Source organism: Bombus bifarius, unplaced genomic scaffold, assembly GCF_011952205.1.
Source record: "Bombus bifarius isolate JDL3187 unplaced genomic scaffold, Bbif_JDL3187 scf7180000008163, whole genome shotgun sequence".
In the NCBI taxonomy this organism is placed as follows: Eukaryota; Metazoa; Arthropoda; class Insecta; order Hymenoptera; family Apidae; genus Bombus; species Bombus bifarius.
In genome coordinates, this window is record NW_022884485.1 from 134,035 (window position 1) to 161,634 (window position 27,600).

General features: G+C 37.3%; 1 protein-coding gene across 1 annotated transcript in view; it reads right to left on the reverse strand.

Annotated features, from left to right (window-relative positions):
- Positions 1 to 27,600, reverse strand: part of LOC117208899 (suppressor of lurcher protein 1) — a 526,325-nt gene that overhangs the window by 11,427 nt on the left and 487,298 nt on the right. Inside the window, exon 11 of the mRNA XM_033450406.1 lies at positions 6,359 to 6,566. Within this exon, the coding sequence (XP_033306297.1) occupies positions 6,359 to 6,566 (208 nt within the window). The remainder of the gene's footprint in view (positions 1 to 6,358; positions 6,567 to 27,600) is intronic.

Consider the following 27,600-nt stretch of genomic DNA (forward strand, 5'->3'; position numbering starts at 1 on the left):
ACTTAATTTTGTTTAAGCCTGCTGTCCGCCTCTATATGACCCGGAATGGACGTTGTATTTCGATAGAAAATTATTAAAATATACATACGTCGTTTTCGAATATTTGGTTTTATCATTTCGTTGTTTTCGTACCTTTTGTGCATACCACGATTTTCACGAATAAAAGAGTCTCAAAAGCACGATATCTGACAAGATACAAACGCGAAAAAGAAGCGAGGAAGACAGTAGGTTTCAATGGAAAACAATGATCGTTAAACAGTATATCGAAGAGGTTTAAAAAAACAGAGAGGTTTAGAAAATAATAATTTTACATATTTTTTACTTTAATTTTAAAGCGCATTACGAATGTTTATGATTCGTTTTGTTATCGGCGACCGCCATCGATAACGATTATTAACGGTGAAAATATTTTTCAATTACCAGTAACCATTCTTGGTGTTGAAAATGTTTCTCAGTCGCCAGTAACCTGCGTTATTGGCGGTGAAAATGTCCTCCAGCTGCCAGTGGCCAGCAATATTGGCGGTGAAAATGTTTTTCAGATGCTAGTAACCGGCATTATTGAAAATGTTTTTCAGTTACCAGTAATCATTATCGATGGTAAAGAGTTGTTTCTTTGGAGAGTCATAGATTTTCATTGACATTACTGATAATTATCGGTATCTAGAGGAAAGACGTCAAAGTCGGATGATCCTCAATTCGTAATTTTTTCCGACGAAGCTAGTTGCTAATAATTTCTTGAAAAATATTTTGACAGTGAAAAACTAATCGTATCGTTAACGTCAATGAAGTTATATTAGGTTTCTTTCGTTTCATAAGGTGATAATAGATGAACAACAATTTCTGTTTTATATTATTTTATCGAATTAGACATGATCTATTTCGTTATATTTCTATTATTATGTTCGTGCATAATTCAATAAACCAATACAAAACAAAAAATATTGTGCGTCTATTATTCCTTATAGAACGAAAGAAACTTTTCCGACAACCCAATACGTAAAAGTCAGCGAGGTGCGTCCATATAGAAGTTGCATATAATTAACAAACAAATGATCCAAAACGTTGAAACATTTTTGCTTGTAGGGAAAATTCCAGTACTTTGTGCTATCGTGAAAATTCCCTTCGAAACCGCTGACCTGCGATATTCTGTCCTCTTAAAACGTCCTCTATAGATCGGTATAATCTTATGAATTGGATAGTAATACAATGTAGCAGGGGATGTTATTGCGTTCGATATTATACCGAAGAAACGACGAGGAGACAAGCGTATCGATGTCTGCGTATAAAACTACACACAATACGCGAGCACAATACGGAATCGAAGTTTACACAATTTTCAGAGTGTTTTATTACGGAAGTCTGGTTCTTTCGTTATGTGTATATACACTTTCGCAAGTTATCAATTTTTTCAACGCTATCGACCGGCTACGATATTTAATAACGTATACATCGAGTATAATTTAAACGCATTATTTGTTTCTAATTTCGCGTGCGATCATATCGATTGATAAATGTTAAACTCGTCTCCTTTCTACAATCGCGATAGAAAATTGTTTCCGAAATACCAGTGCTAATTATCAAATTTTCAATGGATATTTTATCGTGATATGGTTTGTTAAAGACCGCTTGCAATAATTCATCGATACCTGTCTCATAAATTTAATAGCAGCGGGAGTTAACGTTGCAGTAGAAACGAGCAATTAGTAATTAAAATAAAATAAAAACTGCGATTGGCTGGAAGATGTTTCTCGCTCTAAAAATATTCCATTTCTCGTTCTTCGTTCACCTTATCACAAATACAACGAAGAGTAAATACCTTTACAGTCACTGTGTATATCTGTTGGTCTCATAAAATGATAGGAAACGTTGGTTTTCATCGTTAGTTTCTCATTAAATCCTATACTTTAACAATATTCGTGTCATTGTTAATCAAACATTAAATAAAAATGTAAAACGTAAAAAAAGAAATCGATCGAAGTGTCCGGATTCTTACGAACGACAAGTGCATCCTTGCAATGTGCAGCATGGAAAACGATCCACGGTGGTTACGAAAAGTATTTGCATCATTATCAAAAAAGCATCAAATTTTCGCAACGATATAAAGGTACATATCGCCAAACGATTCGAAATTCGTGCGATCTAATTAATTAATACACAGGGTGGTTGGTAACTGGCGGTACAAACGGAAAGGGGGTGATTCTACGCGAAAAAAGAAGTCGAAAATATAGAACAAAATTTTTTCGTTCGAGGCATTGTTTTCGAGAAAATCGACTTTGAATTTTCATTGGGTACGCGTGCACTTTATCACGTCTCGTTATAACGGATCTCACTGTAGATTTTAAAAAAAATTTTTTAAATTAAAAAAAGGATTTTATTCTATATTTTCGACTTCCTTTTTCGCGTAGAATCACCCCCTTTCCGCTCGTACCACCAGTTACCAACCACCCTGTATAAATGCAATAGTAAATGCAGCGATGTGCAACTTTGTGACTTTTGCGAGTCACTGTACAGCAAAAAGACCAATCACGCTAGAATGATCGAAACGTACGTTTATATTCCGACGTGGAAATTCATTTCTTCATCGGCACATACAATCTCACCGGATAAAGCACATATTTAGTAAGCTCATAAAAGTTTATGACATCAGCCATTTCAGCAAGGATGACCGGTCCGCTGTATAACCGGGGCGCGCTTCTATTACGTATAAAATACAATTGCGGATGTATTATTCAGCGGTGCCCTAAGTTTGTCGTTCGTCTGGTAAATTTATATTTTCGGTGTGGTCGTGTGTTACGCAATCACCGGTAAATTGATATACATGGAGGACTAAGAAGGTCGGCACGTCGCTGAAATATTCACCTTTCGCGGCGAATATCGAGGAGATTCGAATGATTTTTCTGGGCGCGCGACGCGTCGCGCGTGCTCATAAATTGCTTTGGCGGCTGCGTGGGCCGGCAATTCCATAAGTAATTCGATCTTGGCTCTTGCCGCGCATAATTTCGATATCTGTACGTGTGTAAGTGCGCGGTCTCGCCTTCATCCACGGTATTTACAGTGGGAATATCCTTCTGGATATTCTGTTTTCGGATATTCCGGGGTAGTCGGCCTTCGTGCTCCATAAATATTCGCCGGAGGGTTTCGCCGGAGTCGACGAATTCCCGATTACGTAACCCGTGATTAAAGCTCGGCGGAACAGAGGCGGTCAGAAATAACGCTTTATTTCTGCAACGGCGAAACGATTTGAGAGCCGACCACGGTGTGCCAAGTTCGAGTTTTTGTTTGCCACGACCGCGCGAAAATAACTTTAATGGTAACGTGCAGGTCGGTACTACCAACGTCACGTCACCACCGTCTGGTGGATTGCGGCCGCGGAAATATCAGAAATATTACGAAGCCGCGGCCGAAAATATTACGACTCCGTATCCTGTAATTAAAGTCGGAAGGAAACGGCGATCACGAAGAACGTACGACATTGATAACGACGATTTACGCGACCGTTTCCTCCGTCGAAGAATGCATTCGCTGCCTGCAAATAATGTATCGCGCTCGTAAGAAATGTTGATACGTGAATGATGATGCTATTATCGTCGAAGCAGAGACGTATAGCATGCGAATCGCCCCCTCCACCGATGACATAAGTGGCAATTCCCGTGATAGATCATCATTCGGTTTTCACGTTTCCCAACATATATTTCGCAGTGTTTACTCGCATCCGGATTTACGGATAGGAATGTATCTTTTCTTCGCGAGACGGCAACGAAATGAACGCGCGCGGCCCAAGAATCGCGAGGTTCGCGTTGTACTTCGTCTAATTCGAGTCTCGTTCGAATCGCGATATTTACAGTGGATGCTTTTCGAACGAAAGAAGGGCAAGGGAAGAGAGAAGCAAAGAGCGGAAACGAAGTCGCTGTGCTCGTTATACGCGAATTTACTTTATCGGTAACGACAGACGCAAGTGCCTTCTTCCAAGGATTTTGATATCGGTCGACCTCGAATTATTAAATTCAGGTCGTATTTCGCCGGGGAGAGCAGAATCGATGGAGTCACAGAGGCCTACTTCGTGCTTCCTCTCGCTGTTATTGTTCAAAAGTTGGGCAGAAATCGGCAAAACACGACTAATTAGCGGCTTCCAGTAATGAACGATGCGGTGTATTACAACGTGGTTATTGATGGCGATTTAATACGACCCAATTAGGTTATTACGTAAACTTCTTTTTTTCCCCGTATCGCAAGGCTACTGCTCTGTATCAGCCGTATTACGCTTTGCGATTAATATCGAAGGAACGATCGAGCATGTAAAGATTTGCCGCTCACAAGCATCAGGGCGTTTTCGTAGATTTTAGCAGTAACATTACGTGAATTTTAAGCAAACATTAAAATTACATTGGTAACTAACTTTTTTATATTTTATTATTTACTATACGTACCATGACATGCACTCGCTATTTAAATACCACTGGTTGCATCAACGTTAGAAGTCCTTCTATCAATTTAGAGGATCCTTCTTGACGTAATTTGTAATTTAGGAATAAAAGAATCCGACGATGAAAAACGTGTTTCATAATTACAAATACCAATTTTATCATCGCACGTTGACGGCAAAGAAAGCGGAAATCTTATTTTGAAAAACAGCAATTGCGGCAATCGTTGAAACCATCCGATAAACCGTAGCCCTTAGCAATCTGTTCTAATATCAGATGATGGATTACATCGAGCTTTTCCGTCTCTCATCACCGATAGTCGTTAATCAGCTGTGCTTGCTAATTGGTCAGCACGATGCAAATACTGCACGTTCCGATGAGCTTTTGGCCTATCGGTTACCGAATTCTCTTTGCATGTGAAGTCTTCGTCCCCGATAAGCAGCTTGAAACTTTGTCTGACGTAGTTTGATTTAGTGGAACGTCGAACTACATCAGGAAACCCAATCGAACTAGCATCGATTTGCTTCCAGTAGCCTTCTAGTTGGCTAAGGATACTCACTTTGTCTCACCTAGTCTCGTTGAGTGACGAGAAGGAAACGGAGAAGGATCGATACATAGAATTCTAGTCACGCTCGAATAGCTAGTTTATCTGTCCTGTCTGATGTTCGTGTTCCTTCCCATTTACGCGATTCGAAGGATTCCCCTTATGTGACTTTTATTGCCGTTTCTGATTTCGCTACTATATACATTATTGATTTCTGTGTTTAAATATTCATGGAATAAATATTAATAGAAAATAGATGAGCATTGTAATGGTAAATTTCACGGGAATTCTCGTTGCTAATAAAAATTAAAAGGCATGACCGGTTGATTTTATAGTAATTTTATAGAAAAATCTCAGCGAGGAAATCCCTTGATTTTCATAACTGGCAGCATAAAATATTAATTTTAACGGAACGAAACGTAATGCGTGCCGTTCCGTGTGCCGTTTCTTCGCGTTTCTTTTAATCTTACTTTTCACTTTTCTCCCCTTTCTACCGTGCGTTTTAAGTTTCATTTTAAACACAAAATGTATTTTAAAGATTGAAGTAGTAAAAGTATCATTATCTAAATAAATCGTTACAAGCTATCTTCGTCGAAATTGTTATGGATACTAGCCGATTCTTTCCTTTGTACGCTGAATTAATTTGTATAGTATTGTATTGCGAATAGAATACCGGTACTTAAATCCGTCTCATCCGGATGGATAACTCTTTTCAAGTTATTTAAACGAAATACTACAGTAACGTGTACAGTCTTGAATAATTCTCTGCGACTCTGAATTCTTATTTAATTTATACAATCAGAAAATTACGTCGCAAAATGCAAATACGGCCACGTCAAAATGAAAATCAAAGGACGTCTTTAACGTTTACAAAATTAGAAACTACTATATTATTCGCTTTAGATGGCATTCGATCCCCACCAATTTTTCCTATATTTTTAAGTATCCTATTTTACGTATAATACAAATACATGAGTATCCAGACACTACAGTAACAACAGGAATATACCTGAACAGTACGAATCAACGAAAAATTAATAATTAGAAACAGCAATTGCAGGAATTAATAAACAGTAAATAGAAAATATCCATCAAAAGGGGTAGTAATAATATCTAGCATTTATCAAATATATAAAATTACTACTTACGTGTCATTGTTCGCGATAACGTCGCAAGTCTCCCTTCCAAAATCATTTTGAAACTCTTTTTAACGATATCAGGGCAAACAATTTGTAACCAGATATACAGCGAAATATCTTCCACCCACGTAACGCGTAACAATCATTCACGCATAACGATCACGTTGAAAGTTTTAAATTATAAATCCAACATTCTATAACTATCAGGGAACGCGTAGGTTAAAGCATTGTCTCGTCGAGTTTTTTTTACTTACGGCGACACGCCCTCCACGTCGAAGAAGTGGAAGTGAAGATGCACCCGCTCGTTTAGCTGGCCATTGAAGAAATAATGACATTCCGTGTCGCGTGGGTACAAGCCCGGGTAATTCGGCGAGGCGAACGTACCGTTGCGTGTCTCGTTGCTGTTGTAAACAAATGCACAGGGGTATTGCGCCTCCTGTCGGCCTGTCGTTACGCCGAAGTCTAAAACACACGTAAGAATACAAAATGTGGCGTTAACGTGGCTTAAATCTGCTCGCAGCCGAGAATAAACTTGGCGCGCTGATAGAAGTAGTCTCCAGTGCAGTCTGAGGCGCGACCAGTGGGCGCGCGTTCCGCACGGTAAATATGACGTTTCTGAAGCTCGTTAATTAAATCGCACCTATTTCAAGTATTTAATTGCGGAAAGAAGAAAGGAAGGTAACTTTGAATCGGTCTTGGAATCACCTTTGTTCGACCTTTCTTCCTCCGTGGTTCGTTCGCGTAATGAGAAATCGCTCAAAGAGTGCTTTGAATAAGCGAAATAGCGATTCTTCGTCAGACGATGTTTCGACACGGCTAGAGAAAATGATCGAGCTGTCTTATTATGGATTTGAATATTTTCCGACTGATTAATGAAGTTGTCGAAATGGTGAATGATGTACGGTCGACTAAAAAAGTTTCCCCACTTTCCTTACAACAGAATAACAAACAATTTGAGATTTTTTCTTTCTTTTTTAATTGTTAGAAGAATTAGTTTATTGGATGAGGTGTACGAAAAACTGTCGACAAAATCGTAACTGATCGGAATCACGAAGGAAATGCTAAAGGTCACTTTTTTTAACTTCTTATTACATCTTTATCTGAGAATTTTATCTGAAAATTACCACGTTTCGAAGGGTGTACAGAGACTTTTTCCACCGACTGTATATTACCGCTAAAATATCATGGTAACGTATGTGGTTGTGCTTATTTTTCACAGTGTGCGATAATTATAAGTACAATGAACAGTGTCGAGGTTATTTGATGTGTAAACAGAGAAGCTCGTGGATAAATTGTAAGGTAGAAAATATATTTAAATAGAAGTGTAATTATAAGTAAGAATACAATTTGAGCTGGTCCACATCCACACGCTAGCTGTGTTACCCTATAACTGAAAAAAAAACCCGAATCCAACGTCGCCTGTCTACTGTTTATGGTCTGTCTTCGTCGCGGTCTTTTGTTTACACGCTGTCGATGGCTTCGGTGCTTGAGAAAACTAAAAAGATCGGATGTAGAATTTTCTTAGAAGCGATAACCACCTCGACGAATAGTACATTTAGGAATATACCACTATTATGTTAGTATATTATTATTATTTTATTTATTCTTAGTCCACACCTTTCGGCTTTGGACGACTTTCGGTTTACATCTCTTATAATGCCCTTACATTACATATATTTCTCTTACTCTAGCACTTCTATTATCATTTATTGCTTATACCTATCTATTGCTTGCTCTATCTCTATGTACTACTTATATCTAACGCTTATAATGAAGTGCTCATTCCTTCTTTCGCTTTTGCTTCCTTGCTGTGGTCCCTCCCTGTCGTTCCTCCCCCTCTTCTGCTGCTCTTCTCTTCTCTAGTATCGCTTTCAGTTCTGCCAGTCCTTCTCCAGTCTCATTCAGTACTTCTACCATGTTCCTTGCTCCTCCTGTTATCTCACATTCCTCTACTACGTGTTTCAAGTCCTCCTCTCCTTTTTTGCATAGTCTGCATCCTCTTTCTCCCTCCTCTTTCCAGTGTTCCCTTGCCCTGGTTTCGTTACCACATCTGAATCTCGCTACCATACTTCTATCCTTCCATTTCATCTTTCCATCTAGATACTTTGGTAGCCGTTCTTTTGCTATGTTTCCGTTGTATTTAGATTCCCTTATCCTTTTCTCCCTCTCCTCTGTTTCTCTTTTCCCTCTTTCTTCTATGATTTGGTCAGCTGTCATCCTTTCTTGTCTATCTCCTGTCTCCACTCGTGTCCTTCCCTCTCTCACCTCCTCTAACCTCATCTTTCTTTTTCTTGCTCTTTTCCCTTCTTGGCCCTTTCCCCAATTCCTTTCTCTCTCCTTTATACGCTCCTATTATGTTAGTACAATATGAGTAATTTATACGGTACAGTATAGTAATTCGCATCGTACGTAGATGTAATAGACGTTAAAGAAGATGTCAAAGTTAAGCGTCGTTGGTATATGCGCGGTAGATAAACTTTTTAAATGTTTAGTGTGATTAGTTGGTGGCAGATGTATGTTTTTGTGTGTTTGATGGCGAGAGCACTTTTATTGGTCAATAAACGTTGAAAGTAGAATACGGCGAGAGTTGGAAGTGGAAGGTTTTAAAGAGGATATTACGGACGAAATATCGCGGAAAATATCTGAAGTTTAAGTAATACAATTAGTCTGCTTGTAATTACTTTATCTCAAAAAAAAAAAAAAAAAAGAAGAAACATATAGTACGGCTACGTGTAAGTTACAAATAATTACTCAATTTGATCGATATAATTTAATTCGACTGTCTTGATATCGATCTTGTACAACTTTTTCATTGTTATTTACGAGATACGCATCTCATAAATAAAAAAACTAAAACGTTCAACATCGTCGTTTTTATAACGACAGGGAAATCGAATTATAATAAAACGTAGACGTTGCATTTATTGCTTTGGATCGATGTCAACTGTTATTTTCGTTATACGAAATATCAACAGACGATGAATGGCCCATTGATCGTAAAACTGTACGAAAATTTTCCTATCTTTGATAATGAGAACGAAATCTGCTCTGCTTTATTCAGAAAATAATTTTATCCGGTCTCGTATAATCAAATTGCAGGTCAGGCTAATTTCGTTTCATAGAAACTCTTATTAGCCGTTATTTACACATTATTTGATCACTTCGTGATGTTTGTGATTGCCTGCACGGCATTGTTATCCATCTGGTACGCTTAATAAATATTGACGTTCGCTAATGAACAGCCACGCGTCGAAATATAAAGCACCACTGTCATAATCGCTATATTGTAACGATGGGCATCAATAAACAGAGGCATAATTGCTTACGTATTATTAACTAGATGTCCGAAAACCAAACGGGAGGGCAACTGCTTCAATTTGTCAATGAATATACAACTCATGGGTGATTCTGTGTGTCTAAATACGAGAACGTGCAATCTAGCTCGATGTGCCAATACTTGAGCGCATAAACCACGTACCAGACATATTTAATATATCATGGTAAATATCGAGGGAAATTTTCGTTGTTAATCAATAAGATGGTTTTAATATCACGAGTTTCTGACAGGCTAATGGTATTAACTGTAAAACACCATCAGTAAAGAAAATCACGTTAATGCTGTCACGGGTGAAATCTCATGCTAAAACGTTCTTCTCTTTGCAAGTCAATAAAATTAAATAAATGCGATTATTTCTTTAAAACGTAATTACGAAATTGCTGTCGTGGATGCCTCGAGATCCTTTCACAGTAAACATCCGCTCGAAAGTTTGAGTTACCCTTTGCCCTTTGCAAACTTTTTCGTACGTTCCTCTAGGAAATAAGAATATTATAACTGCAACTTTTATCTTTAAATACGATCAATTACAATTGAAATATCGTAAGGAAATATTATTGTAACTGAAATATTTATTTACCCAAGCAAGTCATTTTTGTTTCTTTTGGAATCCTAACATGTCGTTAATTTACAATTAAAGTTAAGGACATTCGTTGCTTTTAATATCTAATGAAACGTCGGGTCCTTCGCGGTTTTTCCCTCTTTTTATACGCAATAAATTGCGTAAGAAAGTAATCGTTTTACGGGATTTCACGCCGCCAAAACCGTTTCATCCGTCGAAACGATAAAAGTTTCGCGACTGGCGTAGTTCAGCGACGCCACTGTTACCGAATCGCAACTTTTGAATCTCGGACGGGCGACCGAAAATTAAAGCTCCACGGCGAAATGGGTTAATTATAAGATTGGGAGGTCGTCAGGCCTCGTTTGAAATCGTTCGGAGTATGGCCGGCAAAGTTCTGCGGCTGAAACTTCCCTGTCGAGTTCGTAAAGTGTACTCCAACGTTATGTACGCCGACCAAGTTTCTTCGCGATTGTAAACATCGAGTAATAAGCTTTCGCGGACACCGCGTACTTTTGTGCTTAGTCGCATTTGTTATAACAGCCATGTGCTTCGTCTATTCGTTCAACGTGAGCATGTGAGTTTGAGAAGAGAACGACTGCGTGATAAAGCGGTGTAAACGCTTCCGGCGAACTGACCTCGTTCGAACGTAAATGTCACATGGGATTCAACTTTTCCCGTTGCAATGTTCATCGTTAAACTAGTGCAAAAGCGTGGGCGAAAAGATATCGATCTCCAAGTGGATTGGAGATATTTTTTCAAGTTTTATCGATGGATGTAAATCCTAATACCGTTGAAACTTTTATTTGTCATCGTAACACTTTCCAATCAAACATCGGTCAACTATTGTCCTTCGATTGGATACATTAGATGATATCGTATCGTTGCTTTATCGTCTTATGCGTGACGCACGTCTTGCGGCTTTGCGTGGCTTCCGGTTACGTCTCTCCATTCACATCTCCAAAAAGTAAACTTAATCCCTTAACCTACAAAGATGATGGCACCATCAGGAGGTACTAGGATTGGCTCGAACAAGAGGACGCGAGAAGGGGGTGCAACAGAAGTTAATTCATATGAGGTTCCTGGAGCACCCCTGTCACACGCGTAGGATGGTCATCGTGGAGTTTTAGTCGGTAGGAGTCCGACACTACTCTGCTGTTACGCGATTACTGCAGCAGCGGAGTGTCCATGAGGATTTCTCCACGTACAAAAAAAAAAAAAGATGATCGCACCAAACGTAAATATTACGGGCATAGGTCGTAGTAGATGATCGCACCAAGCGTAAATATTTTGGGCATTCTCGAACGTAAATCGTAGGTTAAGGGGTAAACACGGACCGAAACTTGAATTCAAGCTGGACTTAAACGTATTAAACACAAACATATCCTGGACCTATTCTTTTTGATAGATCATATTCTAATACATCGTACGTATCCACGGTATTGTTGAAAACGTGATCCCATAGTTCTCGATTAATTAATCTCTAGCGATATCGTATTAAATACAAATTATATTTTCGAATACGTATTACTATGTCCTTTGATATGTTTTGCTGTTTCAAAGCTTTCGTTTTCCCGATAGCGTACCCTTTTTTTCTAAATAGCGTCACTGATAGCTGTTACGCAACAAAGATCGAAGTAAATACAAAAATCACGCTTGTACGGCTAATGTTTATATCGTAATTTTAATACACGACGAAAAGGTTATTCTGATCATTACACGTGTTTATTATGAGGCGATGGGCGTGATAGGTATCGAAAAAACACTCGAATTCGTTTAACAATAAATATTTATTAATTAACATAATAAGATATTATATATTATCTGTAGATTGGCGAAGTAGTTGAAGAGTTGTCAAAATTGTAATGAAATTTTTCATCGTACGATCAACTAAACCAACTAGCCAATGTTTATAATATATTTTGAAATATTTTACCTCGACCTATCTTTCTTTTTAACTGGGTACGAAAAAGATTCTAAAATAAATCCGTTCCCTTTAAAATAATAATTTCTTTTAAAAATAATAACTACCAATCTTTATCATTTTCCTTTCGTTTTAACTCCTTCGTCCTACGCATCTATTTTTCTCTTTTTTTTTTTTTTTTTTGGAGTAGAAGATAATTTTCCATCCTTTGAGGTTTATTCTGTTTTAGAGAAGAAACAAAAGACTAGTTTCGAAGCTCTATTTCCTAAACCTAATAGTCTTTCTCGGCATTAATTTTACAGAGGCGTTGTGTGTCGTTTACTCGTAGCTGTGTGCTTTGCGAGAAAGGAAAGAAAGTGACTGCATGATAAAGTGTTCGGAACGCTTCGGGCGAAGTGGCTTCGCTCGAAGTAAATGCTACGCCCAACTTTTATTCGTCTAGAGATACTTTCTTCCTGCATGTTAATTTAATTTTTAAGACGCTGGCAAAAGAAGAAGAAGAGTCACTAAGAAAGAAATCGTCGAAAAATGAAACGACGACTATTTAAAACGTCTCTTTCGTTCCATCGCTTAGGATCGACTTTGTTCTCATTGCTATTTACGCAAATCCATATCTATACGAAGCCAATAATTAAGGTAATGAAATATAAATAAAAATTCGTTTCACCTATCAAATATCGAGTAATTCTAATCAAGATATATTCTATGTATATTTACACGTCAGGTAATATAATATTCTGTAAACTTTTGCATGTTTAAATGGCCATTAGCAAAAACACAGGAATAAAGTACAAATAACGGTATTCAGATGGACACAGAGTGACAAATGTATACGTTTCTGATTAATTTCCTGTGCATAGTAGAAAAATGTTATAACAGATGTAGCATATAGTGTATTATTCAAACTAGCGAATAAATGATAGTTCTTGCACACGGAAAGCACAAGTTTCGTTTAATTACTGAAATTAGTGACCAGACTATTACTTAGATACGGTTGGCGATTAAATTAATGACCATTTGGAAATTCGGTTTGCAGTTAGCTTTAGTGGTTGGAAACTCCTACAACCGTAATCTGCCAGCTAAATAACCAGTCGTTATCAATTAAACGTCAGAAATAAAGAAAGCTTACTCAGTTCAGTAAATTACCCAAAGTAGTAAATTATAACTGTTTAATATCGCAAGAATTACAAAATGAAATTATATCTTGCCTATTGCGGCAAACTTTCTAACGAATAAATTAGTTTCCATTGTTTCGATTATTTACTTCGCACGTGGAAAATCAAACGGACCGAAACAAACGAAATCGCAAAGCACGTAATTAAAATTGTGACGCGTACTTTTCTTCCTTTAAAGTCTCGCGAGTTTAAAGTTTCAAAATGTTTCGGAATATTTGAAAAAGTAATGCTGCATTTTAACATATGTCAATGTTTAGTTCGCGTAATTATTATATCAATATTGGTATATTAATTACACCTGTGGGATGGTGTGACGTCAGGGAGGGACGTGGCGCGAGGGGTGATTGTTTATTATCGTGGTCAAGATGTGTTGACGTTGTCAAAGAGTGTCGCGAGCGTTGCCAAGGTATGTTTGGAGAAAAGCGAGCGTGGAAAACATTGTAACGAGAGTTGAGAGAGGTTGAGAGAGTCAGAGTCGAATTTACGGTCGTCGTGTGAAGATCGTCGTGTCGTTGTGTCGTAGAAGCAGCGAGTAACGAATACGTGAAACGGGCTTCTATATTCGATTACGCGTGAGTGCAAACGATATTGCATTAATCATACTGCTATCTACAATCTAATAATATAACATTCCTACATACCTATAAAAGCGAAAGCAATAAAGCAGAGGTTTAAATCAGACATTAAATCTATGTATATAATAAAATAGTAGAACAGCAGGAGGAGGGTCGTGTTCGTGAATTGAATAAAAAAGAATGAAAATAGTCATTCAGGAACAGTTCATAAGCTATGAAATCGAAAAAATTAATTTTTGGATCTTTTCTTTGTTTGTTCGTCTGTTTGTGCTAGCATCGCGTAGAATCTACTGAACGGATTTCGATGGGGTTTTCTCTGCTGTATAGCTTAGTGTCCGGAAAAGAAAAGAGGGTATGTTCCATCTCCGTATCGGTTCCGTAGAAACTGAGTTCTAAAATCCAAGCTTTTTATGTTTTTTTAGCACGGAGAACAAATTAATTGTTAGCACGAAAAATATGCAGGTGTTTCGTTTACAAAAATTCATTTGTGTATATTAGTAGCGCAGGCGAACAAAATCCTAGCCAAAAGACAGTAATTAAATCAAATATTCCTCTGTTACATTTTCCAATTTTATGTGCCATTGTATGTCTAGATAGTATTTTATTTCTTTTTTAAAGCGTTTATTGCCAATATTTATAATACAGAGAATATAAAGAATTAATGCAGCCACGCCCAGGCAATATTTTATTTTAATTCGCTGGTGTACGTACTCATTTTACAGCTTACCGATCGAAAATTACCGTTCTGATAAATTATCTATATAAATTATCGATATAAATAGGTATCTGTAAGGGCGGAAAAGCTATAAAAATTTACCTCTGATATTTAAATATTTTATTTAGCGATGAATCGTTCACCTTTGACAGATTTTAATACAGCATGAAACGTACGCTTTTGTATTATTATATTCGCTGGAACTATTAATTCGTTTCACTTATTATATACGTTTTATAGCTCAACGGAAGTCGCATAACCATTTGTAGTTATTTCAAGCGTATAAGAAACTTCGTAAAATAACATTTCAGGTATAGAACTCGACGGCTCAAGTTTTTACGATATTCCTACGAAGGTTATTATTGCGGAACTCTCGTATTGGAATCTTAAAGTAACTACGAGAAGTACCTCTACGCCATTGTATTTATTATAGTATTTAGATATTAATTAATCAGATTTAATAAGAAGATGGCAAGAATTATGAACTCTCGAATGAGTTTGCTGCAGTTGTATTCGACGCTTTAGGTCGATGGTAAAATATCGTTAAAAGGATTTCAGTCCATGGTCCTTTGCTTTCGAGAAATTAATCAGTTTTTCTTTACATGTTACTTTATAAATTCTTCTAATGCCAATATCGTGTTTCTTTTTAATAACAGATTTTTACGATCTATTCTGATAAATTGTCGATTATTTTTATTCAATATAGTACTGCTGCATATTCTTACAATTTCGCCGGTACAAATTGCAATAATAACATTTAAAACATAATTGTTGCTTCGAGAACATAATTTCTCGATTAATTTCTCGAAAACAAAGGACCATCCACTCAAATCTTTTGGGGACTGTTTTATTGCCAATCTAAAGCATCGAATGCACATATTCGCATAATGCACACGAGCATCGAGTGTATATTAAATTGCATATCACGTAGTAGCATCGTTATATGATTAGAAATATTTCAAACTACGAAAATGAAGCGTGTAACCTGATGCAGAAACGCTTGATCAGAAAATAGGGCTATGTACGGATACTTTTTTACAGCGACTGAACATTTAAGACAGTTATATTTCGAGACTAATCAATTTTTAAAGAAAAAATAAAGAAAAATCTATTTTTTCTTTCGCCTTGGCGAATATAGTTGGATGAATTGCAAGATCCATAAGAGCAATATTATTAATAGACCGTTGAATCCTTCGTAGCTTTTTGCTTCGTTATTCTGTCTCGTTAAAGAAACTCTTTTTGATACGAGATTTACAAAAACGTTTTCCCCCTTAATACTTGCGTAACTGTGATTTCCTTCGAAACACCTTCCATAGACGGTTCACTTCGTAGTTATTTATGATTCAGGGCAACACGCGGATTCTCCGCAATTAACACGCAAGTGTGCGAAACTGCTCGCAGACTTTTACGACTGCAGCAGAGGTTCTGAAGAAATTTCCTGAGCGTCGCGCAGCGTTGGGACTGTCGCGAGTATTTAACATCCGGCATTATGTCGACGTACAAGCCTATAGTCTGCTGAATACGCACACGGTTTTGCTGTTTCACGTACTTCCGTTCTTCCTGCCGTACTTATACGTGCTTTTGGAAACAACGAACTTTGTCTCTCGTTGCGTTCTGTGTCTTTTTCTCTATACACGCTGTACGAGTTTCGTCCCTTTCTCAACCATCGTTGTCAAGTAACGTCCTGATTCATGAACCGTGTTGCAGTTGCACTGTTCGTTTCAACGTTCCTCAAAAATTTCGTCTGAGACGGTACGAATAATTTAAAAGTCGACGATAATAGAAAGAAAAAACAACGAGAATATACCGTGGCTCGCGAAAATATTCCAACGCTTTCCATGCACTTTTTTCTACGAATATGAAATTTACGCGCATTCGTTTTACGATTTACCGTTTTAGCTCTTGTATCGTACGTTTCAGTATGATTCGTAAAACGCGGTACAATTATTTGCCAACGTTCGTACACAGCCTGCAGAAATTACCCAATGTCATGTCCGTACTTTTTATTTCGCGCGAACGTGTATATTAACGTAACGAACGGATGCAGTTCGTGATAATCATCGACCAAGTAAATCGACCACAAAGCACGCGCATCGTCGCATCTGCCTTCGGTAAATTTCGTTGTCGCAAATCACTGGATAGATCGTAAATATTTACGCATAATATACTGCATATTCCGGCGCGGAATACACCGTGGAATAACTGCGGACAGTGCAGAAGCGGCTGATTATTCTTGATGCGGGTAACTGATAACGTCTAAAATCAATTCCATAATGGTTCCGCGCTCTGCGATGACCAGATTGCTAATCGATAGTTCTTCGTTTTTTCCACACTGATTCTTCGATATTTTTCTCAGGCCTGTCTTGGAGAAGCGAACTGAAACGTTCGACGAAACGTCGGAAGAAAGCGTAATGACACGGTTGAAACCGAAAGAATCGCAAACACGTCAGTTAACCGGTCGATTAACCGATCGCTAATGGAACATTTTTCGCTCGCTCGACGCTAATTTTTGAATCTTTTTCCATATCTATCTTGGGAAACTGGACGAATTGGGTGAAACGAATAACGCAAAATAACGATATAGTGTAATGTAAACGATACAAAATCATTGGTAGGAAAAGCTCGCCGACTGTTTCGCTCTACGTGTTAATCACTGTGTTATGAAGTAATGTTTGTTCCGTTTCACGCTCGCCAGTATGTGATATTACTAATTAAAAGTTTATTTTCTCGACGCGTTTCCGCCTGCGCGAATAAACAGCTCAGCACGTGACGCTTTACGATTTCCTGGGACTTGAATTTTACCAGTTCGCTACTTTGAGTACTTAATCGACTTCGTTAATTTATAAAGACACCCGAATTTCCACGTACATCTTTACACAGTTGCGAAGGTGTATAAGTTATATCGCGTTGCCTCGCCGATAGCAAACGTCGGAGTTCGCCTGTTACCCTCTATTTCATGCAACTTTAATATTTCGCGCCCTGAACACAGGCCCCTTGATTAAAAGACTGAAACCTTGTGCCGATTTATCGGGAGAAACTTCGTTTCATACGTCGAACAGAAAGTAAAACGATTTCGTAAGATGAGCCGTGATCGTACGTACCTTTGTAAAAATGAATTATCGATCCACAAAATGTACTGTATCGCGAGAAAATGACTGCGAATACCTAATGATATTTTCCGATGGAAATTATACAATTTGAGGTGCGTTGAAAATTAATTTCATTTTATGGTAAAAATAAAATTAAAATTAAATTTGATTAAAGGTAAAATTCCGTCGGAAGGGAAATAAGGATACCTTAAATGAAAGAAACGTTGCAAATGGCATTTAGATTTAATTTTAACTTTAGGTTTATTAAATATTGAAAGATTTCGTGGCTATGCTCCGCGATGCATCTTCGTTATCGATTTTATCACGCGCAGATAACGTTCGTTGTTATTCTTTCAAGATTTAAATAACAATTAAGCATTTAGAAAGTCTAAAATAATATTACAGATTTATTCTTCGTAGAAAGAATGTATATACAGGGTGGTGGGTAACTGGTGGTATTCTACGCGAAAAAAGAAGTCGAAAATATAGAATAAAAATTTGTTTTTTTTAATTTTTCCATCGAGACAACGATCTACAATGAGATCCGTTATAACGAGACGTGATAAAGTGCAGGCGTACCGAGCGAAAATTCAAAGTCGATTTTCTCGAAAACAAAGCCTCGAACGAAAAATTTTTATTCTTATTTTCGACTTCTTTCGATATCGTGGGTGTTAAAAGCTTTTGCTCAAGCTATATTACTATTTTTATTAATTAAATTCTACTATTTATTTCTCTCCTAATAAATAACATATTTTCAGTCTTCAACAAATTAGTCGTTTGAAATTTGCGAGCGACTGTGCCAGGTAATGTGTGCATTAGAACGAAAGGATTTTTCAGTGAAGCGTATTTATGATCTTCAAAATGCGTGGCTCTTTGCAGGTGCATTTGAATTTTAGTACAATTGCATATAGTTACACGTAAATATATTCAACAGGAAAATTTTAGGGACGAATAGGAAATTCGACGCAGAAATTTATAGGAAAAGTTTAGAGTGGAATATTTCAGCGTGTTTAAAGTTTAATGCAACGGTATTTTCATTGTTTGCTTTTTTCATTCGGCATTAAATGTTTATAATGTTAAAAAAATATATACAGTTTATCTATGATACTCGTGATAAATGGTAAAACTCTTAAATAATCGTTCAACTTCAAAATAACGTTTTATAATCATCTTTGCCATTGAAAACTACAGTTCGAAAGGAGATCGTAAGCTGTTACTTAAAGAATCTGGAACAATATTACAGATTTATTTTTAATAGAAAGAATATGTTTCGTAGAAACTGGAAACGAAAGAGCATGAAGTTTTTAAACGAAGATTAAAAGCATAGTGCAATTCAGGAATTGTAAACTATTTTCTAGTACGATCAAAAGTAACAAAGAGCCGACAAACGTTTGAAAATTTCACGGTTACATTGCTATGAAACTCGAACGTGTTTCAGGTATGGAACATACTACTTGAAACGAAACGTTAATAGGTCAACAGGTACTCCAATTTTCGACGTCGACTGGAATACGTAAAGTCGTACTATGAAAAATTAAGGAACGTCGTGCATATGCTACGGATCTTAGTTTCGAGCACTATCGAATATGCAAAGTTGTTTTGATTTCATTTTCACTCTATATGCTTTTTTTTTAATTTAATTGCGTCGAATCGCAAAAACTCGAATTATGGAAACGTTTGTGCGCTTAAAAACGCGATCAGAATGAAATACTTCAACTCTTTGATCCTTACAATTTTCACTTCATCATTTAAAGTCGCTTTTCCCTTTATTCATACGGAACGTATTATGGTCGTGGAATAACATACAGCCACTGACGTTTTAACATTTATAGACATTTTTTTGTGCAATTTTGAGCAATAGATAGACGACACACAGTAGTCGTGCAACGTAGTAAAATTAGAGTAAAGTAAAAGGTTGCGCGTGTGAGCGGACGTATATGCGTGTAGATGATTGAGCGAGAATGAAAAGCAATAGGGAAAATAATCGAAAATTAACTATACCACTACAGTCAGAAATTTCAATTACGATTATATTGGTAAAACTTGAAGCAAATTTGAAAACGTATAATGTATACAATAGTTTATTGCTTTCTTAAAAAAACAAATTATTTAAACAATCGATTATCGAAGTTTGTAATTTATGTAATTGTTATACGAGGAAATTATCGGAGAAGGAAACAAATGATATAAAAATATGAATGAAATATAGTAAATACAGACGATATAGTTATTAATCAAGAAATGTTATGGCAGGATGTTCACATGAACACGTTAATTAATTTTCCTCAATTACACAGAGTGTTTGTAATTGGTCTATGTACTTTTCTTGGAGGAACATACATACGTGTATAATGCGCAGCTCGTTATAATGAATTGTTTCGTTTACATGAAAGCACAGGCGAATATGTTTGTGCAACAAAATGTATATGTATTTTACGCGGTGTACTTCAAACTAAGTAAAGAGTAAATCGCGTTCATGTGAAACATTGCTCCTAGGGGATATACCGTGTATTCGTGCAAATATATTTATCATCGTCTATTTACATTGGTAAAATTACTCAAGACATTGGTCTTGACGATATATTTCAAAATCATCGAAATCCGTGAGTGTGTCACACACACTATAGCCTATATGTAATTATCGAATACCTGACACGAGAAAAGGAGCAGATGAAAAAACAAGGAAAACAAAGGTGTTGCGTGTTACGTCGACTTAGAAATAAAATATAAATTACCCTATTGTTATCGTGAAATCTTTTACACAAATTACGATAGATACGTTCCATGCAAAATGTAAAGAAAAGTGCGACGCGTAATATATTTATTTTTTAGTTTAACAAAAACCGTAGCGAGTGTCGTTTCCCAACAAAACCCGTGTACACGGAACGACATAACACAGCGATACGTACAACTGTTCCAAACTGATCTTGAACGTGATCAAACATTCGCATTAGTCGACGTGGTACGAGGGTGATCGTTGAATTTCGAGATTTTGAAACGACCATTTGCGACAGAATCGCGGCCGATTTTATGACGTTTGTCGATAGCTTGCGGAAGATAACGCACGATTAAAGGTATCGCTGGATAACGGATATACGTACACACGACGAATCCTATACAGAGGCAATCGGATATTCATTTGCGGCCAGCCAAATGGGAGAGGTTCGCGAACCCTCAGTTGCCCCTGCGCGTTTCTCTCCGCGCTATGCTGCACCATCCCTTCTCTTACCCTTTGCCACCCTGTTCTCGGTGATTCACAATGGCCTGGGAAACGACATGTCGCGCTGTGTTTAAAACATTGCTGCCTGGCCGGGAAAACATTGTAATTCTGATTATTTGTTACTTAATTCCTCCTTTCTTTTTTTACTTCCAAATCCTTCGCTATCCGTAATTCTTTAACCGAGCAAAAAAATATTCTTCCCCACTGATCGACGTTTCTATCTAATACATGAGAAAAATAGACTTAAGATCGCTTATCGAGTAATAAATGTCTTATTTCATTTTGAAAGGCGAGCTGCAGCACGTCGATTCTACTTCTCGTTGAATTGCTCCCTTCCCGTGCCATTTATGCCATTTACGATGCTAGTAAACAGGAACTAACATTCAGTCACCATCGTGACGAGCAAAAAAACAGTCCGCGAGCTCGGCTTCTTATGTTTACGTTTGGCCCAGGTATCTGGTCGCGAGTCAGACTCGCGATATTCGTGTTTGGGCCAAAATCTTCATCGCGAGTCTGACTCGCTAAAGTACGACAAGGGGTTAACGTGCACAGGTACGGCTTCTTCCTCTCGACGTTCTTCAAGGGCCGCCTACAGGAACTGACGACCACGGGAGTGCAATAAAAAGCCAAAGAAGACTCGAACATGTCCATACGACGTCTAAAATCTATCGAGGAACTTTGAAGCGACTATCTCGTGTATGGCAAAAATGATCGTAGTCCGAATTGCTGATAGACGATGGGGCGGTTAGAGGGTTAATTAGAACGTCATTTACTTAACTGGTCAACCGATCGATCAAATAAACTTTTTCATCGATCAATTCGATGTTAATGGTCAGGACGCGAAGTATCGTACGACAGTTTTAAGCGCGATAATTTGAGTCGCGGAAGCCGCAAGACTATCGCGTTCTCTTTCGTTCGAGTCGCATCGCGATACCTACATTTGCTTTGTACACGCGTTCGCGGATCATTACGCGTTTCACAAGCTTGTTTGCGCGAGAACACGCGACACGACGAAAAGAACTACGGACAGCGAGATTTCGAAGCTGGAAGTTATCGTTATGCGAACGCACCTGTTGTCGAGATAATTGGGATCGTCGTTATTCGGTAGACAGTGGTGTTTCGAGCGATCGCACGATGCTTTATTATTCCTCACGGATTATTACGTTGTTTTTGCGTCAACGAGCGCGTAGCGGTGTATAAATAAAGGCGAGACCAAGGGGGATCCCTTTGAAAAGCTTGGAAGGGTCGACAAGCAACCAAGCAATAAATATCGATCCATGCATCGGTTAAATGCGATTTGGTGCTATTTGTAGCGGTCCCTTTGCAATCCGATCATAATGAATTTATAGAGATTGCTTGAACACATTTTGATCGAACGATAAGAATATCGTAGCGATTGAAAGGCTGGCGATAACAGGGAAACAGGTGCAAAATTTAAATTGTATTTAACGCAAGAGAATTCTCAAAATACGTAACGCGTGATCATTTAGTCAGTGACACGAGACATCTTTCCTCTTCCACTGTCAGATAAAAATAACGATAGTCGTTGGGTACGATTTTAGTTCGTCGGTTAGAGGATGTTCGTTACCCAGGAGGCAAACAACGTTGAAAAATCGCTGGTAGATGGATACGTATGCTGACAAGAAAGGGGGAAAACGTAAGAAAGAAATTAAGAAAACTGTACTGGAACCGTTGATAAATAGGATATTGAAACTAGGAAAAGAAATATCGAAACTAAAAGAAATATCGAAGTGAATTGCAAGAGTTTGTATTCAACGCGATTGTGATTACCTTAAGATAGACCAGGTGAAACGAATAGGTTTGCTGATTTTCTTTCTCTTTTGTACTATGACGTATTTTATACCATTTACGAAGCTGAATGGGATGTATTGTCTACCTGTTTAGTACGAAATAATAAAATATAACTGTTTTCATAACTTAGTTAACTATTCACGTCCATTGGCAGATATCAAATGAAGTCGTTGATTTATTCAGCGATAATAATGAAATATTTCCTACGTAACAGACAATTAACGAGACAATTAGAGCGTTGGTTTGTAATGCTAGAATCATTGTGAACGATTTTGACTAGATAATTAATCAATAGGATATGAAACTAGCACGCGAGTCGTTTTACATTAAAGCATACGTTATACGAATCGATTAAATTTCGCATCAATTTCATATTTTTCTGTATTACGAATCTGTTTCATTGCGCTCTAAAATACGATTTACCGTTTGAAATATATCTGTATCGTAGATCCTCCATATACGTTACCATCAAATCTGTACATTGGGAACGTATCCCCCGACGTAAAAGGGAACAGATGTGAAACAAACACATATCGGATCCACAAATTGCGTTCCACTATCGTGGCAACGTCGATTGATAAAAATCCTAATAATTAACAAACTGTACCTTGACTGGAGAGAACCGTTACAAATACCGATGGAGTTTATAAACAGATATTAAAAATTATTCCTCTTTGCTACGATATTCGCCTTGTTCTCGTATTTTATTCTTAAAATTCGCATAGGTAGAAAAATACAAGAGAAATAAATTATCCTCGCGATAACGAGGATTTCAAATACGTAAGAAGCTAAATCACAAACTAATATATCCGATATCGTTATTCGCGTTACCATTTTCACCATCGATACACTCATCTATACGTTCATTGAATCTATAAATTCAATTTTGTTTTCAATATTTATATCGATCACGAAATATCTCGCTTGGAAATATTTATAGCAATGGGTTAAAAAAAAAAAAAAAAAAAGAAAAGAAGAAAAATGATGGAAAACCGCGGATGGGAATTAGGCACAGCGGCCAGCGTTATATCGCTTAACGTTTTTTGCGCTCCATTTCGTTTTAACGGTAGCGTGCGTCGCGGAGGCACGCACCGAGCAGGTTGGCCGCGTTCTAAATTAGAGCCTCATATTGCCGGTTTCAAGCCGGACAGTTCGATGTAGCTGGTTTTTTGTTCAGCTAGAATTGCGGGCTCGTCGCGGCCCGGACGAGTTTTCATTTTGAAATGACCCTATTTGCATTACCGGCCGGCCCTTTTTTTCGACACCACCGGTTGTTTTACAGGCAACAAACAGTGTCCTCGATTACACCGGCGGAATGCTGGTTTAAAAGTAACGAGATCGCTACGTTTCCCGACGCTTTGTGCATTTTTGCGGAAATTACAGGAGGTTGTTTGTACGCCGCAACATGGTTTTCCACCATCTGACACTATGACCTGACTCTCCACTTAGCCACGTTAACAAAGTTTTTAGCTTTGACGCCGCTATGCGTGCGCGTGGTTTTGGCTTTTGTAGTATTATTAAAAAGAAGGAGGGGGAGAGAAAAAGCTAGACGAAGAAAAGTACGTATCACTCGAATTACGAATAACTCGCCTTCGATGTGGTTAGACTGATCTACCGTGTAACAGTAGGATAGAGCAATTGTCGTTTTACCTTACGATCCACAGATTCTTCCATTCTCTTGTCCCGGTTATCTGCTTTCTTTGGTTAAATTTTAGGTTTGTTGAAACGTTGCGAGAGAAAAGAAACGAGCGAGAAACGCACGATCGAATAAAATATTTGTAATATGTTGTAAATGGATGTTTTATTGGGTTTTTCGTTTTCCGTTTGGCGAAGAACGAATAGTGAAGGATAAACGGACTTTAAGGCAAGCTGCTTTATTATGTTGAAAGTAAAGTACGTATTGTATAAGTGGATATAAAAAATGGTCATTTAACGCTTTGACTGTCACGGTGGTCATTGTGAACGGAGCGCTTCAACTTCTTGCAATTGTAAAAATTGAACGAAAATTGACAGTTAGGGCATTTTGAATATAACCGATAAATAGAAGGTACTTTGAAATAAAAAGTGTCCCATTGAACGATTAAACATTTTTATTAAAATATCGATAAAAAAAAATGAGAACGAATCTTGCGTCTAACGGTGCACTGTGTTCGCATCGATACCTTTGAGGGGTAATCTACGAATATTATTACAAACACAGCTTAGAAAATAATCGTAAATGCTGCTTTATAATCGTATAATCGAAGTTAGAAGTGTGCACGTGCCTTGCTATTATATATACAATGAGCAAATACCGTTTACTAATATCTTCTACACGTTTCAACGATATATTCTGCACGTTTTGCTTACGACGAAACAACGAATGCGAATGGTTTGTTGAAATAAACGATGCCTCGTTATAATATGTCGCTATCAACTGTTAGCAAGGCGCCACGATGGTCACCCATGATCACCAATAAGATAAACGGTCCATCGGGGAAGAACGTTGTCTTACATCGTCGATTTATTATTATTTTGCCACTGTATGCTTTGAATAATAAAAATACCCCCGTGGAATCTTGACCGAAACATGCGATTTTGGCATAGCGGTCAAAGTGTTAAATTTTTTTTATTATTATTTAATTTATACTTTACAATTTGTCCAGCTGGACATTTGGTAAATAAAAATAAAAAGTGTTAAATGGCACACGATGGATGGTCTTCATCGTAGATTGGCTCGTAGAAACATCCCTTAAGTTACTCGTCATCATAGCGTGTGATATATCAGATCGACGATGTGGCTTATCAGAATCTTTCGATAGAATTAAAATGATATCTAATAAATTAAATCTAATACATTGGAAATAGTATCTTTCAATAGAATTTAGAAAACTTATGAAAATTCGACGATATACGCAGTTAGTCTCGTAATGCATCTTCAAATCCAGGTGTGTCGTTTGTCCAGCTGTTGATCACAGGTAATTAAATTCCAGAGGTACAAATGATCAATCCATAATGCTAAGAATACGATGTATGTAATGTATCAATCGAGGAGAAATACTTATTAAAAAGATTCTTTCTTCGGATGTAAGGTAAAAATGTCGTGATTTTATGTTTCAATTCCAGCCGAATAATATTTGCCATACAAATTAAGTTATAGTTGTCAGTAATCTCACGGATTTAAACGACACACATATTTCAATTTTACCAATATTTATTGTCATCGTATTTTTTTCCATTCATATTTATTTTTAAGATTTGAAATAAATTGTATTTTTTTTTTATTAACGCGTAAAAACAGTTTGCAGCAATGATATTGATTTTTTTTGGAAGGTATTTCTTCTTTCGTATCAAATATTTGTATGTCGTTAACAAATAAAGAAAAATACGATAAAGCTTCTCTATCGTCGATAGTAGGCACTGAAATACTATTTCAATAAAAGTTTCTTTGAAAATGTAGCAGCCATATTTTCCAGTAACATTTTGTCAAAAATAAAAGATAGTCTTTGCTATTCGAAATTTTATATTTATAAAAATTGAGCAAAAATTGTTGGTTCTTTCGTTGGATTTTTTGGCTTGACTGATGAAAACTGAATTACGTGGCAGGTATCTTTCACCTACCTACCATTTCTAACTATAAACACACATCTATCGATAATAATTCTCGTCGATTTGCAAGTGCCAATCAAAATGAAAGTTTTCAAGAATGGACATGCATATACATATAGCTGAAAGCGTCTTTTGAATGTTTTCGATGTTCGTTTTATTATTTTAATTCGTATTGATCGATCCAAAAATGTTTCGCTCTCTTACGTTATTCGCTTAAATCGTAATTAATCTTTTAAATATCTTATTCAACTAAATAAACACTTCCTCATTCTTGAATTATAGATCGGAAATAATATTTATTACGAAGACTTTCGACCGCGTTTCAACGATAATCGACAATTTTTCTATCATTAAATATATAATCAAAATTTTTGAGACAAAAATCTTAGGAAACTTATCGATTATCGAACGATTCGTAGAGAAAACTAACAAGTAAGAAAGTACTAATTCTACGTGATTTTACTTCTACGATTTTATTTATTATATCGATGGGAAAATCAATTACGAAAGCAAAAGAGGAAAGATACGTTCAAGTAAACGAGTAATCGATTATCGATAATTACGATTACCAGCAAATTAATGAATAAATAGATAAATTTTTGGAACCAAGCTTCTGTAAAATTGCGTCTGTGTAACCACTGAATACGAATTACGCGTATCAAACGTTATTTCAACGTACGAATTCAGATGGGACCACGTGATTCATAATTCGAAATCGGCAGGTACGATTTTTTTCCACAGGCAATTTACGCGGTACAATAGAACTCTGTTCGCCGTTTCCACGTGTTGGTCTCGCCATCGAGATTTGTGCATGGTTACACAACCGCGTCTGGTATTTGTAGCGTGAACGATCCAATAAAATGGTACGTTTAGTAGCCCGTTGGGCCGATAAAACCGAGCCGGGACGATCCGTGGCATCAATTTTTTAAGATCGTTCCCTGAGAAAATTTCGTTTCGCTTCGCGATATCGGTTTCTTCCGCGCAAAACCACATACACCGGCCCAATCGAATTCATACACGGGAAAGTACGTCAGTTTTCGTGTAACATTGCGAGATGAAATGGCTGGTTGGTGTATCGATACGCCAGTCGAACAATGACGTCTTCGCTTTTGCCTTTGAAATATTTATCGTAACCACCCTCTGTGGGAAACATCACGTGCCATTTTTACGTTATTGACCTGCGAGCTTCTGCGAATACGTCGTTCCCTGCCGGTTTTTTCTCAGCTTTCTTACGATATCCCCACGATTTTTGGATAAGATATCTCGCGAGAGATTGCGCGACTGTAAAAAGGCCGAGACCTCGTAAGCTAGCTTGTTACACAGTTGTACAGTGACCGAAAGATCGGCCAAAGTAGGAATAGTTTTTCTAGACAGCCGAGAATCGATAGAACGTCGTTTTCTTCGTTTGATGGTTCGATTTATCCGCGATCGATGGTGGAAGATAAAATGCGCGCCGTCGAGTTGGAATAACAGCGAAGCAACACGAAAGAATCCTGATAACGTAG